This window comes from Lentinus tigrinus, assembly GCF_003813185.1.
Source record: "Lentinus tigrinus ALCF2SS1-7 unplaced genomic scaffold L226scaffold_15, whole genome shotgun sequence".
Lineage (NCBI taxonomy): Eukaryota > Fungi > Basidiomycota > Agaricomycetes > Polyporales > Polyporaceae > Lentinus > Lentinus tigrinus.
This window is the reverse complement of record NW_027137924.1, coordinates 196,300-213,190: the sequence shown is the minus strand read 5'-3', so window position 1 is coordinate 213,190 and position 16,891 is coordinate 196,300. Positions and strand designations below refer to the sequence as shown.

At 49.9% G+C, this 16,891-nt stretch overlaps 6 protein-coding genes across 6 annotated transcripts; 4 read left to right on the top strand and 2 right to left on the bottom strand.

Moving 5' to 3' along the window:
- Positions 1–1,281: 1,281 nt before the first annotated feature.
- Positions 1,282–1,635, top strand: L226DRAFT_571825 (uncharacterized protein; the record flags this gene model as incomplete). Its single annotated transcript, XM_067684599.1, has 3 exons — positions 1,282–1,434; positions 1,490–1,508; positions 1,568–1,635. The coding sequence occupies 3 exons, from the start codon at positions 1,282–1,284 to the stop codon at positions 1,633–1,635; spliced, it is 240 nt and encodes a 79-aa protein (XP_067534490.1).
- A 942-nt stretch (positions 1,636–2,577) lies between these two features.
- L226DRAFT_523684 (uncharacterized protein) lies at positions 2,578–3,821 on the bottom strand (the record flags this gene model as incomplete). The annotated part of the gene is made up of 3 exons (XM_067678835.1): positions 2,578–3,005; positions 3,109–3,463; positions 3,492–3,821. The coding sequence occupies 3 exons, from the start codon at positions 3,819–3,821 to the stop codon at positions 2,578–2,580; spliced, it is 1,113 nt and encodes a 370-aa protein (XP_067534489.1).
- Positions 3,822–7,646: 3,825 nt separating this feature from the next.
- L226DRAFT_571823 (uncharacterized protein) lies at positions 7,647–8,316 on the top strand (the record flags this gene model as incomplete). The annotated part of the gene is made up of 4 exons (XM_067684598.1): positions 7,647–7,866; positions 7,922–8,029; positions 8,090–8,148; positions 8,206–8,316. 4 exons carry the CDS (start codon positions 7,647–7,649, stop codon positions 8,314–8,316), a joined length of 498 nt encoding a protein of 165 aa, XP_067534488.1.
- Positions 8,317–10,213: 1,897 nt separating this feature from the next.
- On the bottom strand, positions 10,214–10,674 carry L226DRAFT_464602 (uncharacterized protein; the record flags this gene model as incomplete). The annotated part of the gene is made up of 2 exons (XM_067675871.1): positions 10,214–10,553; positions 10,610–10,674. Coding segments are annotated over 2 exons (405 nt in total), but the record flags the coding sequence as incomplete, so codon positions are not given.
- Positions 10,675–13,404: 2,730 nt separating this feature from the next.
- On the top strand, positions 13,405–14,380 carry L226DRAFT_464423 (uncharacterized protein; the record flags this gene model as incomplete). Its single annotated transcript, XM_067675858.1, has 3 exons — positions 13,405–13,870; positions 13,944–14,069; positions 14,124–14,380. 3 exons carry the CDS (start codon positions 13,405–13,407, stop codon positions 14,378–14,380), a joined length of 849 nt encoding a protein of 282 aa, XP_067534486.1.
- Positions 14,381–15,655: 1,275 nt separating this feature from the next.
- On the top strand, positions 15,656–16,840 carry L226DRAFT_464609 (uncharacterized protein; the record flags this gene model as incomplete). The annotated part of the gene is made up of 1 exon (XM_067675872.1): positions 15,656–16,840. The coding sequence occupies one exon, from the start codon at positions 15,656–15,658 to the stop codon at positions 16,838–16,840; it is 1,185 nt and encodes a 394-aa protein (XP_067534485.1).
- Between the last annotated feature and the right edge of the window lie 51 nt (positions 16,841–16,891).

The window sequence follows — 16,891 nt, the reverse complement described above, 5'->3', positions numbered from 1 at the left end:
TTTACCATTAGTTGCTCGCTATTTACCATTAGTTGCTCGCTATTTACCATTAGTTGCTCGCTATTTACCATTAGTTGCTCGCTACTTTCCCCTCCGAGTTATCAGCGCTTCTACCACCATTTAATATTTGCGCAGTCCCGGGATTGAACACCCGACTTCCACTGACACAGCATTTTTTTTTCTTTTCTTTGCTTTGTTGATTCTTTGAGCGCTCTCTGAGCGCTGTGGCTTGGTCTACTGTACAGTTGCATAGCTTACATAATGCGCACTGTACAGACGGTGCTGTGTTGAGCTCTGGAGTCCTTAGACTTCACAGAGCTCGATTTAGGTGTGTAGATTCGCTTTTGTCAATATATTAGACTTCACAGAGCTCAACATAGGCCATTGTGATCGCTCTGAGGTGCACTGCAGCCAACAAGAACTTGATAACTTTCAAGTAGTAATGAGATTAAAAGGCCAGTAAGCAATGCAGTCAGTGCGTTTGTTGCAAGATAAGTTTGCCTTGTAAGAACTCGATAAGTTTCAACTAGTAATCAGATTCAAAGGCGAGTAAGCAATGAATCAATCCCGAGAATTATGACATCATGGGAGCCTATTCATCACGATTGGCGCCCAATGTCAAAGATTCCTCAATCTGTGTTCCTCTCTTGACTTGCAACCACCACCAACACTGCCCTTGCCTTCTTCCACCCTCTCCATCCTTGCTCCAGCTGGGGAGATCTGACTGTTGCAAATGTGTTTTATGCTCTGCAGAGTCAGGTTTTTGAGAAGATCCTTTTCATACTGCCCTATCCCATCCTGCACCAGGATTCACCTGCTCTTCCGCAACCCTCCATTTGTTTGACTCGCGGACATCCTCCAAACACCCCCTCAAGTTAGGCAAACCTTGTTGTCAAGCATGGCCTCGTCCAGCTCACTTCGCGACACACCGACGGATTTCACTGAGGATGCTACGATTCAGCAGGTAAGTCTCACACCTCTCACTGTCATTGGAGATGTAGTAGAGTATGTGGCAAATGTATGATCTCTAATGTACCCCAAGGCTGCTCTGGGGGCAGCACAATCCAATACCATTGCATCATCTTCCTCCTGCCCCACTTCTCAGATGTATTTCTTGTACCCTGCTCAGCCGGTAAGACTCCATGTTGTTTGTGTGCCGGCAGAAGCAGGGCATCTTGCATCAGTACAAGTGTGACAATCAGTACAAGTGTGACATGAAGAGACTTTGCAAGCACGTCCTATGAGTCCTGCCAGCAAGTCCAAAAGTTGCTCGACGACACCATGACGTCAAACTGGGACACTCATCAGAAGAGCAATGAGCTCCAGGTGAAGTTATGGCAGAACAAGCTGCAATTGAAGGAGGCGACGACCAAGCTCATGAACTTGCAGCACGAGTTCGACCAGCACAAGGATCAGTCTGCAGCAGAATTGGCTGTACGCTTCTTTTTCTTATTGGGCTGACTCGTCTTGGGCTGACACGTTCACTTAGAACATACGCAATGTCCAAGGTCAGTGTGGTATTTCCCCATTGCCATAATTCCTGTACTGATACCTTTCTCTTTGACAGGTCAAACTTTGCGACACCCTGAAGGAGATCTGAGGCGACTTGGATTGCCCGATTTGCCAGGGCAATAACAAGATCAACCGCAGGTCTGTTGTAATGTATTTCTCACTGAGCTTTCCTGTTGCTGACAGCATGTTCATAGTTATCCGTGCTCGCATGGCATCTGCATGACTTGCACACAAAGTTGGTATGAGCAGCAGGAGAAGAAGCAGAATGGCCAATCTGCAGACACTTGGTTCAAGTGCCCGGTCTGCTGTCAGTCCACTGGTGGTCATGCGAAGCAAGGCACTCCTGTTCTTGCCCTGATGAAGGTGAGTTGAGGGTCTAAGGACTGGTTCAGACTCACTGCGGTAGGTGTTCAACATGTTGTTTGAGGGACTTGTACTATACCAACACACGATCTGACTCTGTCTTGCATTCCCATCCTTATATGGACTGCCTACTGTACCATTCCCACTCACGTCAGGTTAGATTGTAATGCACAGGTAAGTCTTCCATTCACTGACGAAATAGCGATATCTGAATATTCCTCCATATCCTCAACATAATGAGTGAAGGCCAGCACAGGACAACTGCATAGCAGTGAACTCCCTCTGGCAGTCACTACACGTCAAGATCACCTCTGTTTCCTTTATTCTGACGCATCACCACTAGGTTACTCGTTTTGATACCCCGGACCACATTGAATGTCTCATCCTGCCCACGCTCCATTTTGCTACTTCTTCTGTCTATCCCGTCTATATTACACTTCTACTACATGTATCCCTATGTACGATTGCCACTGCTTCGCACTTAGGAGCGAGCAAATTGGGAATCCAAGTTCAAAACTCACAAGACGCAAAATTTCGGTACATTGTATACAAATGTTTGTAAATGTCCTCAGATATCCGCCCAGCTCCTACCCTAGACCGACAAATGCATGTCCACCGCTTGGCGAGCTGCAGAAGCTGCAGAATCCGCCACTCTTGCAGCATCTAAGTACATCTTCAGATGGCTTCTCCACATCCCAGGTCTCAACGGTTCTGCTGGCCTATGAGATCCATCAGTAAGAGATGACCAGAGTTGTATTGGAAAACGTTACTGGTGTAGACTTTGCATATTCCGCACAAGAGATCCGCCTCTGCCTCGGTCAGGCAATTGTCGAGGAACGACGTGCCGTCACAAGGTTCAAAGATGTCTGCGTGGGAGCGGGCACCTCTTCCGAGCACAGGGGGCATGACAGTCACCTCTGAGGCTAAGTGATGGAGCCTCGCATTCGAGGACATGAACTCGAAGGCGATTCGCCAGACTATACCTCCTTCGGCCAGGGCTGCTCGGAGCTGGGTTCCGCCAGAGAGCACATTCAGGGCCCGGAGACGATATGCTCGATAGTCTAGTTCGCTTGCAGGCATTTTGTTGTTGTTCAGATGCTCCTTGTGCTGGTAGACAACAGGGATTGGTGCTGTGCGGATCAAAGGACGGGGGAGGAATGTCTATGGTAGGAATGGATCGAACTGTGTGGTATGGTGCTCCGACTCGAGTACAATGCAATACAGCGTCCACACTGGCTGTGACAACAGGGAAGATCCGAAGGAGGAAGATGAGGGTATATATATCCGCCACCAGCACCCATGGCATAGTGGGAGGATCTGCCCTGTAGCGGATCTCGTAGACCATGTCTCCGATGACAGTTCGTCGGGACGTTACCCGGACATTTGCCTTCAGTTCGTCGGTGAAGAGGAACTGTGGACACTCCGGCTTGAGGTCCCAGAACGGCCAGTACCCGGACAGTTGCTCGGTGTGACGGTGGGTCGCTAACAGATGAGAGATCCAATTGGACCATTCCCCTCTGAAGAGACCATCCGACGGAGCGTAGTCACGGTCGGCGAGCGCAAGTAATCGCCATCTCAGCTGCGGGCACTGTAGCGGGAGCATCTAGAGATTGGACCACTCCGTAACGCTCTCGCATGTATTGCGCTGAGTCTGGGAAGGAGATGGTGCTGTCCTGCGCTTGTGGGTCTTCTCGAGGGTATATCGCTTCAAGGTCCTCATCAAGGACGTGAAATCCCTCGGGGACGTCAAACATACCAGCATTTTCGTCCAACCTTTGATTCTCCAACGGTGGAAGGTTGGGAGGGATCCACAGATCCCACTCGTCGAAGACTGCGTTGTACCATCTCGCACCGGGTGGATGCGACAGCCACACGCTAGACACAGCACTCGGAGACACCTGCTCGCGATAGTCGAGCCCTTTCCATTGCTCGAAGACATCTGGCATGATGTCGTCCAGCTTTCTCCAGATGTAAACGCAGGTCCATGGGAACGGAAATTGTCCGGATTGTGCTGCAAGTTGACGGGCTTCGCGTGCGCGAGACTGTGCAGGGGTCTCATTCTGGATGATGTTTTGCCGAATGCGTTCCATCCGCTCCAGGAACATTGACGGCCCCTCACGGAAGTGCTGGAATGGTCCTGAAGGTGGTTTCCGAAGCCTGAGCTCTACATTGATATTGAACAGATGAGGTCGGCCTTCGCCACCACAAAATAACATAAAGATGTGCGGTGCCTCTCGACGAGGGGGAGTTTTCACTGCCAAGGAGAGATCGGGTTCAAGCGGACAGAACGGCATGAGATACTTGTGTTGGTCTGGGTTGGCTAAGTGAGCCTGCACGCATTCTCTGCTGGGTCAATACATGAAGATCGGAATTTTTGCGTGGAGATAACAGGGCAGGTGCTCTTTCCAAGGACAGTCTGTAGTGTGTACAACTACTCCTGGACGAAGACCATGCGAGAAATGCGAGATGACTGATGATTGAAAGGCAGTGATCCAACACTCCGGAATGCTTTGCTCGCGCAGGAAGTTGACCCATTTAGGGACTGGGCTCGCGTATGGTGGGGGAGGCAACCAAATTGCAATCACCATGGACAGTCTTGCTGCCAGTACCACTATAGCTACCTGAGCTCTCCTGATAGCTCCTGCTGCTTTATTGTAGTAGCGATGAATGTTTGCATATCCAAAAGACCAGGGGTCGGCCCAGTGTCGACGATGCAGGACAGCTTGTGCGTGCGGGGAATTCGCCAGTGTAAGCATCAGTTCGCCGATGAGAGCAAGACCTTTCTCCGACTTCACCCAAGAGAGGCGGATGTTGTCGTGAAGTGCCCAGCCGTTCGTGTACTGAACCGGTTTGAGTAGTTTGGGTTCTACACAAAGGCGGCCGAGGAGTGGGTCGTTCGAGGGGATCGCATGAAGGACGTAAGGCATCGTGGGGACAACCCCTAATGCACACTGCGGCTCTTTGAGTTCCTTGAGTGAAAGAGTCTCCTCAGGGTTTACTGGACTACCTGTCGGCAGCTTGATGTGGTCCGGCAGGTTCACGATGGTTAGATGCTGTCATCAGCCGTTCGGAATGTGTACAGTCGCTCTCACCTGTTCAAGTCAGTTTGTTTCAAATTGACCTTTCAATTGGTGCCAGATTGCGCCGCGCGTACCACATGGTTGTCATATTGAGTGATGAGTCGTTGGCGAAGGCTTGTCAAATAGTTGGCTAGACATATAGGTCAGAACAGTTCATTTTGCAGTCACTTGTATGGCTCACAAACACCGGGTTGCCGGATGTTGAACTGTGCCTCAGATTGCTGCGGGTAAGTTAGTTGACCTACCCCGACTATCACAGGTTGTATCCTGTTTCTTACCCCAGTTTTGGCCTTGCGCTTCACTTGTTTGAAGACTTAGAGGCTAATCGCACCTTGAACTACCTTGTGTGGGATATCTCCAGGCCTTGGGCGTACTTCATCAGACAACATTGCATGAATATCCTTATATGAACTCTAGTGCATACAGTACAAGAAGCCGCACAGCAAAATACTGGTGTAACCGGCAGGGATTGTAGGAGAGCAGGGGACTGGTAAAACCGAGTGGTCGCAAGTCCAGTATTCAGGACACAGAGATTCTGCAGAGTGTGAAACGCGTTTGCAGGACTCTGTATAGTTCGCGGTTCTGTACAGCAAGGAGGATGAGAGTCGAGGTTGGCAGCAACTGCCGGAGGTAGGATGGCAAAAGCGTCCAAATTGAGTGTGGGAACTTGTGCCTATTATGGCCAATACCGCCAGAGTGCCAGGCGTTTAGCTAGTCTTTGCTGTCGACCACCATCATGTCTCTGCCAGCTTTCATGCGTGGAGAGCACCCTCAAGAACCCATGCAATTTGCGACACCAACACATTACATTGCTCATCAAGCTAATCCCGGTGTTCTAACACTACCGCTGGCAAGATGTTGGTTCGCATCCTCAGGTTCCCCTCTATTTCGACATTGCTAACTAATCACAGTTGTCTGACTAGCTCGTATATGCGTGTCACTCAGGTAAGACTACGTACTTTGCCAGATGTACATCGAGTTTGCTGCGGGTGTGTATTGTACTCGGCGACCAATGAACACACGTTGACTCAAGCAGAGTGCTAAATCCTTCTGGCGCCGGAAACTATGACGTCTACGTCAATATGAGACTGCCTGACCAAACTCCCGATCCTATTGGATGCTGGGGATCCTCTGTCCACCCAGGAGCAGACGCTCGCTGCTGGCCATCCCCTTACTGCCCAACACAAGGGGAATATCACGACTTTGGGGAGGCATTAGTCTGTCCCTGTGTTTCAACTTAGTGTATTTTGAGCTTCCTTGGCGAATTGCTAATACATATCTTTGGTATTGATGCACCTGTTGACCGAATTTTCAGAGCCCACTCCGCCTCGACTGAAGTTGACCATGATCGCAGAAGGGGAACTTCTTGATATTCCTGGTCGAGACCCCCGCTTCCCCAAACTCTACACCATCTATAAGCACCCCAAAGTTCCTCAGGCCCTACGCACCTTCGTCGCTCTCTTGGACACAAGCACGCAGGCGATGCTGGACTTTGACGGGTTTCTTGGTGGGATGACATTTCCGGAGGGTACGGAGGAGGGAATCACTCGCATGGGTACATTTACTTCATTTTGTCCTCCGTTCATTCTCATCCCTGTGGCAGGGTTTCCTGCTGCTCTTACTCGGCGATTACTTCCTCATTCGCTCTGCACTCGGCAACGGTGATCCTATCTATGGAGCCTTGGGTGAGTATCGTTGTTTGTGATTCCGGTTCGCGCATAGACCAATCGAAGCAGTCGGTCGATTTCCTACGGCACTCGCAAGAGCTGGAAAACTCTGAGGGAGCATGTGGGTGGGCCTCGTTCTGAGCGCACGCCTCAGAAGTCTGCGTGCATCGATGGAATGTGGAGGTACGGCACCAGGTTTGAGCGGCACTCTCAGGCCATCAATATCCGGACGTCCCGCGATTCAGGTACTGGAGGCGGGTTCGACAGAGTACTCTGCTGAAGCTTCAAGCTCATGTCACCAACTCCAACAGAACATCACACTGACCCAACGCGCTGACTCGCTGGCATGTATGTTGTAATCCAATCTCAGCAGTGATATGTTCTCAATGCATTTCAGTGGGCTCGTTCAAGGCTGACCTCGGGAACTTCGGAGGGAAGCACAAGGATGAGAACGACTCTCCTGGTGGAGTGACATGTATGATCAGTTATGGCGATCTTCCACCCAACAGCCTGCCCTGGCTACTTCATGTTGGTGATCCGGGCGTCACTATCTGTCTGACTGCAACTCACATGTCGCATTTCATCACTCATAATATCATTGGGGTGACTTTGTCTCATCTCAGGCCTGTAGGACTTTGTCGTCATTTTCTGCGGCCTTCGCTGGCACGGAGGATTCCCGCCTACAGCACAGCCTGGTGAGGAACCCAAGCCTTGGTCATACCGCTTTGTAGTAGTGTGATGTTGGATGGTAGCGCAGTGCTGAGCCTCAGTGCATTACTGGGCGGACATCACCTCTACATGCCGCCTGAATTCATCGACCCCAAGTGAGCTTGTCACAACTGCCACGGGTTACAATTGTACTGAACCAGAAGAGACAGGTACAACAACGAGCCGGTGCCAACTAACATTGTGAATGGGATTCACTCAGGCATGTCCTCACCTCGCCCACTGGGATGCTTCAGTTCTACTACCACGGTTTATAACTGGCACATCTCTTGGTTGTCAAATCCCCAAGAAGCACACAATGACAATCAACTTCAAGAAGCTTGCTGAGTGTATCATGCTGAAGGACGAGGAAGAGAATGTTCATTACCCGGAGCCCTGGGAGTTGCATCCTGGTTCGACCACAACCTCTGTTGAGTTCGGCTGTACCTGCTCCGAGGCTGTTGAGAAATGGGAGCAACACAAGAACGTGCAGAGACAGTACATACCTCATTGCATACGCCTGCATCAAGACCGTATCGGTCAGTGTTCTAACTCTAGGACTTGATATTGATGTTCCCCGCTCACCATCTGAAGCGGAGCAAGAGAAGAAGAAGTGCAAGATATCTCAGGGCGGAAACACTAAGGGTTCCGCAAAGAAGAAATCCAAGACGTCCACAGTCAAGGTTCCTGACTCTCGTCCTAGTAAGTACTAATTTCGACAACAGTTTACATTCCGCTGTTTCTGACCTGGTTTTGCATTAGACACACGGAAGCGCAAGGCTCGGGGGAAGACGCGGATGGTGAAGACAGCGACCCAGAAGGTACATTTTGCCTTGTCATAGTATGAGTATTGTAATTCACTCAGAACCGAATCACAGAACCCGTTCGCAAGAAATCACGTCGAGAACACAATTCTGCAGGTTCTACTTCCTCCACCATACTGGCGAGCCTTCGCAGTCAGTCCCGTTCTGTTCAGCCTGCCAAAGTAACAGAACCAAGTGGTGGAGGTCGCCAAGCTTTCATTGTCCCGTACGTGGAAATTCCGTCATGTACGCGGTTGCTGCATTCCAGAATGCCGATGTTCTTGCTGCTTCCGGGTTGGCGCACCTACCCTCCGTTCAGGCCTCAATTCTGGGAACATACCGGCGGCCATGTGGTTTAACGCTTTCTTTGCTGGACCCTTTTCAAGCAGGCTCTGGGAGGCCTTGCCTCTTGCTGACAGCGCCTCCGCAGAGGCAGGGCTGCTGTCAGAGCTGTCGGGTGCCATAGAGAAATGCATGCCGGGAATGCGAATGTGGGTGGATACATTCGTACACTCAATCTATCTTTCGCTCAAGAACTACTGCCCTTGGCCTACCAGCAGAAACCGGGTCACCCGACCGACCTTCAATGACTTTGTCCTCACCTGCCCCGATCACTTCCTACCTTGGCGTGAACTTGCTCCTTCTCACCAGCACGTCCTGGTGGTCCATCCCAATACGGTCGACAAACCAGGTATTCCCCGGCATGCTCATCTTCCGAGGTCTGTTCTTTGAGTCACCGAAGATCCTGCAAAAGGCGACGACATGTTACTATTCGTCGCAACAACACTGGGACGCTTTTGTTGCTTCTCAGCCAGAAGGTATCCCAACAACCGAGATGCAGCAAGACAAAGTATTTCAACATACATGCTACGGTCAGCCCTCGTACCAATGACGTGAAGGCATGAAGGTGGTCCCCAAGTACTTTGAGCATGAGAACCGTTGGGCATCGCTACTCGAGCAGCATCATGGGGAACCAATCCCGATCCAGACTGTGTACTGGTGGATTCAGGGCAAACGTCGTCCTGGAGTGAAATCTGGCAAGCAGAAGCACGGACAGAAACTTGTCAAGTGTCCCCTGTTTGGACCTCTCACTGCTTACTTGCTCGCCGCGGATCTGTCTTACACGCAAAGTCACCAAACCAACTACCGCAGAGGTTGCTGAGATGATCCATATAATCCAGCGCGGGTCCTGGAAGGCTCTTCTTGCTCTCGGACAGATCACGGACGATGCCAGTGCCGAGGAGACGGGTATTGCACTCAAGCGTGTGTATGATGCTGTTTGGGATGGGTGAGAGACGGATGAAGCACGGATGCATGTCAGATACGACACTATGGTTTCTTGAGCACCTCCTGTGTAAGTTCTCTGGAACTTTACGTGTTCATGCAGCCTAGCGAGATGTTATAGAACTTCTCTTGTAGCTGCTTCATTGCCTATATCTGTGTACTATGTGATCGTACCACCGCAAACTTGAATCCTTCAAGATACCAATGGGAAGCCAAAAGATGAATATGTCGCGCCCAATAAGCCCTCTAGATCACATTGTATATGACGATCAAATATAGTACTATAGCGAACACAGACATCGCCTCAGAGTCAACTCTACAGACAAGAAACTACTTCGAATCGGACACCATGGAGACATCCCTGGAAGCACCCTCCTGGAGGGTCAGCCGACGCATAGCCTTCTGGGGATGCTCTGCAGGCCCATTGGCATCGTCCTTGCTATCCTCCCGTCCATACCCGAATACCCCAACCTTCCCTTCTTGAGAGGTGAGGTGACCTTTCGCGCAGTTATAGCACGGATCGAGGCAAGGTTGTGGTCCTGCAACCCCTACATGAGCAGGAACAATGACCATGCATTGAGCACATACCTGTTCGGCCTGTTTCCCAAACAGACAGATGGCACGAACCTTCGGGAGGAAGATATAGTATAGTCCTGGCGACCGACTTTGATAACATGAACTGCGAACTACACTTCAATCATGTTGCTTAGGCTGATTACCTCCGGTTTGCCTTCTCAAAGTCGTAGCCGCTACGACCGTGGTGTGAGTATGGTTCTACATGAACAGGGAAATGGTGCACTCACTCACTTCTTTGCCAGTATTGCACACAGTTGTCCAGTGTGTGAACTTTGGTATGAAGCAGCGGACGAAGAACATTGAAAGGGTCGACGACCTTGGCAAGGTCGGGATGAATGTCATCATCAGCTACATCCTTTGACACTGTCAGGTAGTGAGAGTGGCCATCGTCCTCTCCTGGAGTCCATTCCCTCAACTGACCTCCTCGACGCATGACCAGTGCTTTCACATTCTGATATATGGTGCTTAGTCCTCGAACCGCATTCTCGAAACCTGGAGCACCCAGACCGGTCAAGGTCACGAACTGCCTAAGGTCGATCAGGTGGTTCAGGTTACGGGGAAGTCTAGGGTGCGTCTCTGGTTTGACTGTCCTTTAGTGCAAGATGGGAAGAGAACTCACTGGAAGTGAACAGGTGGCATGGAGCAGTCCAACAAGTATCCCTGAACCTTCATCACAACCTCCTGTCCAACGTCTGTACTGGGATGATCTTCATCGTGGTGGACAAGAACTAATGTTCGGCCCTTGTGTAGTTCAAACAAACGCAGTCTGGAATCTGAGTCTCCATGTAAGCAACCGTCTTTCTCTGCATCGGTCACTCACCTCCACCGCAGCAATATGGTTGTGATCCGGAAATGCATGTTCTTCGTCAACGTGAGTACTCATTCGTCCTCTAGCAACTTTCCTAACTCTCTATGAGCTTTCTGCCAACTCTAAGCAACACCATTGAAAACACTCACAATACTTGTCGGTGTTGGCCCGAAGTTGGGAGAGAAACGAAGCAGCGTAAGACATCACAAGTCTCAAGGGCGCTCTTCAGCAAACATCGACGGTGACAGGCACTAGTGACCTCAAGTGGATGGCAAACCGTTACCATGATATGGCCGAAGACCAGGATCCTGTGGCCGTCAGGTAGGCTCTCCCGGAATGACACAATGTCGGCTCTTAGGGATGCATAAATACCATGCAGGTCACTTCGTGCTCTACACCTGGCTTTGCAGATACCCTCCGTCTTACTCCTCGCACTCTTGCCGTCTCTTACCGCTCTTCTCGCCCATACTCTTCACTTGCCTCTTACTCCATTGTCCCCTCCAACCCGCAATTCGCCATGGCTCCTCGTAAGACTGCCGTCACTCGTACTTCCAGCACCAAAGCCGCTGTGTAAGGTTTTCTATTATCCTGGGACATGTCGACAGCCTGAACTCTACCAGTTCCAGTGCGGGGGAGGTAACTCCTCCTTCCAAGAAGGTAACAACGCAGACCAGAGGTGTCAAAGCCACACCTGCCAAGGCGACTCCGGCCAAGGTGACTGCAGCCCAGAGTTGTAAGGCCTCTGCCAAGGCCCCTACGAAAGGTGCTACCGCAACTGGGTTCACATACCATGTGAGTGTTGTGTCCACTGATTGTTATCCATTTCCTATCAGCGGCAAAGCTGCTCGTGCTGCGACTGCTCGGGGCAGTCGTTCAGCCAAGAAAGTCATCAGGTGAGCATAGAGGAACAGACTGCCGAGACCCTCAGGTGCGTTTGTCTCTAACTCAGTATGTGTTCACCTCCCGTGCCAATGTTCGAGTTCAGCAGCGACGAGGAGCTTGAGCCTTCCACTGTGGCTGGAACGGAGGATGAGGTTGAGATACCTGTCCTCCGGCAGGATGTGGAAATAACTCCAAAGCCTTGGTATGTACTCATCTCCAGCACTCCTGTAACTAGAGGTCCTACCGCATTTACAGCCATGCCCTCTGCAAGGGTGAAAGTGGTTAGTCAAGGTTCTCCTTCCCCAAAGTATGTCTAATGTTATTTACAGAGAGGACTCCGACGACGCGCTCGATGAGGAGTATGTGCCCCTCAGCCTCTGTACAGGAAACTGGGTGTCTGATCTAACTTCCGACATAGTGCTTCGCCTACGAAGAAAAGTCGAACCGTTCCGTAAGTACCCATCTGGCTCATGTACCGTGATGCTTCTTATCTCACCATCGCTCAGCTGTGAGGATGACCCTGCAAGTGAGGATGAACCTGCAAGTGAGGATGTCGACATGTCTGAGGATGTCCCTGCCAAAGGCGGAAGGAAAGTGACTCGGTAAGTGTGTAATATCTGCCAGACGTGTAGGATGGTGACTAACAATTGCTACCGTGACAGGACCCCGTCTGCCGCGGCTTCTACCAAGCCGAAGAAGACGGTTCCTCTGCCCCGCTGTCAGACCGTCAAGGCTCAGGCTGCTGCTAAGGCCAAAGCGACGGCGACAGAGAAGAAGGGCGCAGCCAAAGCCAGAGGCCCCCGCAAGGTTAACCCCCCCGAGTATGTTACCAGTTCTGTATACCTTGCACTGTACTGAATATGCGCATCAGCGCCGGAGAGAGGTTTTTCAACCCCGCTGAGGATGAATCAACGAGGAGGAGTAATGTGTTCTTGTTACGAACATAACATCCCCCATCTCATGAACATTCTCTCGTTTCTTCTTCCTAGACGCGCGCGTCTGACTCGCCTGTTCACTCGCCATACTTCTACTGTTGATATTGAGGATGAGGACGATGTTGAGGGAATTCGCTATACGTACGTCTCTTTAATCAATCGTCATTTGGATACACTTTTAACTGTGTGACATCAGAATGGAAGGTATCAAGATCAAGCAGGAGCCGGTCACCGAGTACGTGCAATGATGTTCATGCAACATCGTCTAGCGGGCTAATGGCAACGGCCAGAGTGGGGGAGAAACCTCTGAAGACACTCACATTGGAGAAGTCCAAAGAGGTTCGGTTCCATAGGTGAGAAACATAATGTCCTGAAGACTCAATAGTATGTCGCTAATTAAATATGATAGCGACGACGAGATGGAAGTGGACTCTAAGCCTTCCAATGTGAATTCAATCCCATCACAATACTCTGACCAGCACCTGGACGACCTCCTGAATGGCAATGTTGTCCACAAAGGCAACGATTCTTCGGGAGTGCTCGACTACGACACTCCAGAGGCTCTGGACCCGTCTTACGCCCTACCTATTGTGATTTGCCTCACGTTGAGTAAGTTCGTTGTATTGTTTACTATGAAGTGATGCTGAAACATCTGCGACCTAGGCCCTGCTATGTGGATTGCGGAAATTATGGTGTGGCAACTACACTGTTGACGGAGGGTATATACAGCGAGGATGCATATAGGATCTGTCGGCGGTATGTTGCAAGCTCTTGTCTGCACGTTTGAATATGCCTAACGTGCATTGTCTTCCCAGCTCCCTTTTGCGAGTCATCCTCTATGCTGGAGGAGAAGGTGACAATCCATTTGTCATCAACCCGGCTCGCTACGATCCCAGCAAGGTGGTACCGTATGTGTTCATGTCCAGCAAGCCACGGGTTCTCTGCTGCAAGGGGAGCAGTGCTGGGACTGTTCCCCACCGCTTCATCTGCGTCGACGTGGTAGTTGTCATCGACTGCCACGTCGTCAACAGCACGCACCTGTACCGCGATCCCTCGAAAGTCGTCAAGCAGCTCATCGCTTCACCCCTTCGGGGAGAACATGAGCGCGCTGCTGGTTTCTTTGGCACCGTCTTCGGACAGGGTGCTTTGGGTTACAACACCTATGGTATCGTCAACGGTGATATGAAGGTGGATGGCATCAGCTATCGCACGTTCATTACCAACACCGCTGCAGTCACACAATCGTCCAATTCAGGTGGGTCCCTGAATCGTTGTTCCTGTTTGCATTGCTTTATTGACTTTGTACGTCACAGTCCGCCTGATGAAAGGAATGGGTTTCACGCCTGGAAAAGGTCGCGCAAAGGGCCAGTCCAGTCAAACTCGTGTTGCGCCTGTCCCTTCTCGCTCGCTCTTGGACATGCGTGAGAAGACCACTTGGTCATATACCGATAATAGTGAGTGATAGTCTGCTGTTACCGCAAACTCTACGCTAAAAAGTGGTTTCATAGTCGGGGTATGGGATGCACGTGAGTATTTCCGTGCAGACAAGCCGGAGGAACTCGTCTATCGCCATGAGAACTTCATGTCTTTGCCTGTCTGTTCAGAAGACTTGCGGTTTGGGGATATTGCGTTGGCGTACTATTGTGTATCTTCTTACCAGGCCAATACGGGTGAGAGGCAGGCTTTCTCGGAGGCCAAGACTGCTATCTCTCATAACCTCTATGGTATTGCTCTTCTCGCTCGTCGGGAGGACTCGGCTTGGTAGAATGCTCATGTAATGTCGGTTGTCTCATGTCCTGTGGTCTCGTGTTTGCATGTCTGGAACCACGGTATTGCTATCCCATGTATTTATTAGATACTTGGAATATACCCGCATACCGTCTTACTGCTACTTGTGCGATAAATGTAATACCTGTCGTCGCATGAAAGGCGGCTTGGATGGCCGAGCTTACTACGGTACCCGTGGGAATGGCCAAGTTCAACATGGGCGCTCATGAGCAACCGCCACTGCAACTCAAACCATCATCGTCGCTGCAAAAGATGAATAACCTTCGCCCTCAATACTCTGCTCTCCTACTGTTAATCAGCCAATTGATACTCCTTCCTTGGCTGATTTGCTATGCATATCTATATGCTGGACTGGTGACCTCTGATGCCTTGGCAATATCGGAACCCGCCGGCTTCTGTCACTTTTCTGTGAACATCGTCACTGAAAGCTCCGGTATGTGTGTCAGTGTATACTTGTTCCAGGATATATGATTAAACATTGCAATCAGGTCTATTCTCCCAGATTGATGTCGACCTACCGACAACTGTCTCTGATATTGGGTGTCCCTTTGTGGAACCTAGGGTTACTTCAGGCACCCTCTCGGCAAGTCCTGAGCCCCTTTGGGGTAGGGTTTGGGGAAGCACCCTCGTGTCAAGCTTCCCATCTAATACATGCCCACCTGCCAATGGTGTGATGAACGCAGTTAACTGTGCAGAGGCTGAGCAGCTTTATGTATTCACTTTGCCTCTGGTGCTCGTCCTCATTCCGGTTGGTGCTCTGTCAAGTAGTCTTGTGGCCAACGTAAGATGAATTCGTATGAGTATCTGGTTAGCCAAATGGGTGCAGCTACGTAGTATGTACTTAAAACATGATCATGGTCCACAACTAACCCGACACCTATCCCCACACATTCCAGAAGATCATTCTGGGCGAGTCTCTTCATCCAAAGTCGCAGATGGGAACAAGACCTGGGAGGAAACTCAGCGATGTCTGGGAGGTGCAAAGTTGATGAAGCAAGCAAGTGCTTCCTATACGCGTATTTGGTCATATGATGATCTTATGCCTTATGTTGTGTATGGATCTCTCCAGCCCGAGTTTAACTATTGATTTCTAATCTTATACTTTGACATCCACAATAGCCAATAAAGAAGAAATTATTTCAGCCAATGTTCCCCTTGAGCGATTTCTGGATAAGATGACAAAACCTGGGCTTTAGACTTTGTTAAACATGGGCTTTCCAATGTCTCAATGCGTACTAATAAGATTTCTTTGATGCTCTATATACGAGAACATAAATGCGTCACATGCCCAAAGTTTGTGTCGACATTTGCCAAAGTCCCTCTACCTCTGAATGATAATGTGCGAAAGAGAGCCAGTCGCATTAGGAAGAGAAGTAAGTCTACACAACCTATCGATTTTCCACCACCGCCATTGAAAGAGGATCTGACAGATGCTACGGTTAGGGGCTTTTCAGCTGATGTTCAGGTTGAAAACTTCATAGAAACGGCATGTGCAGTATGCGGTTTACTAACATTGGTATCAGATCTGTTACCGTTGTCCGAAGCAAAATTTGACAGCAGCCTACTCAGCCCCATAATTCCAGTGACCAGGAGAGAACGGCGAGCTCCTTCAGATTCAATTGAACCTCTTTCTGGTCTGGTTTTACTTTCTGGGTATGATGGTATTTGTAAATCATGTTCCCAAGAGTTAAGTGAGGGCAAAGTCCCCACTGACAGTCTAGCTAATGGACTATGGATTGGTGAAGTTCCAAAGGAACTACAGGGCCTTAGCTGGACGGAAAAGATGCTAATTTCTCATATAAAACATAATATCTGTACTGTGAAAGTGCATGTTTCAGGCATGTCTAAAATGAAAGCCAATGTAGTAAGCCATTCATTGCCCATGCCTAAGATATACAATGCTCTACCGCCACCATGTGAAGACCTGGATGAGGTATTAGCATTTATATATATTGGGCCTAATGTTCCCACTGCTAGGGAGTTCCAGAGAACACCGATGCTAGTTTGCCGCAACAGGGTCAAAGTCGCATTAGAGTGGCTGAAGTTGAACCACTCCGATTATGCAGACCTGAATATCTCATATAAAAACCTTGATGAGTACCCCGAAGATGAACCTCCGGTAGTGGTGAATTATACAATGAGTATGGATACCAACAAGGACTCAGAGTCTACAGCCGTCAATGATACGGAAGAAGATGATGGTGTGGAAGGTGGACAGTGTCCGTTTGTAGTTCACGGTCTAACCGGTACCTATCTGGATCACTTGGGCAAGGTCAGACCACATGAAATCACTGCTAGAGCTGTTGAACACTTTAAATCTCAAGGTAAAGCTCTGGGAATAGGCCAAGCTCCACAACCGGAGAGCATATATGACAATCCGCAACTGTACCCTCAGATGTTTCTATGGTTATTTCCTTATGGGTATGGGGGCCTGTGAAATTTATGAATTCAACGACCGGTGAGTGAAGAGAGACACAAACAGCAGCTT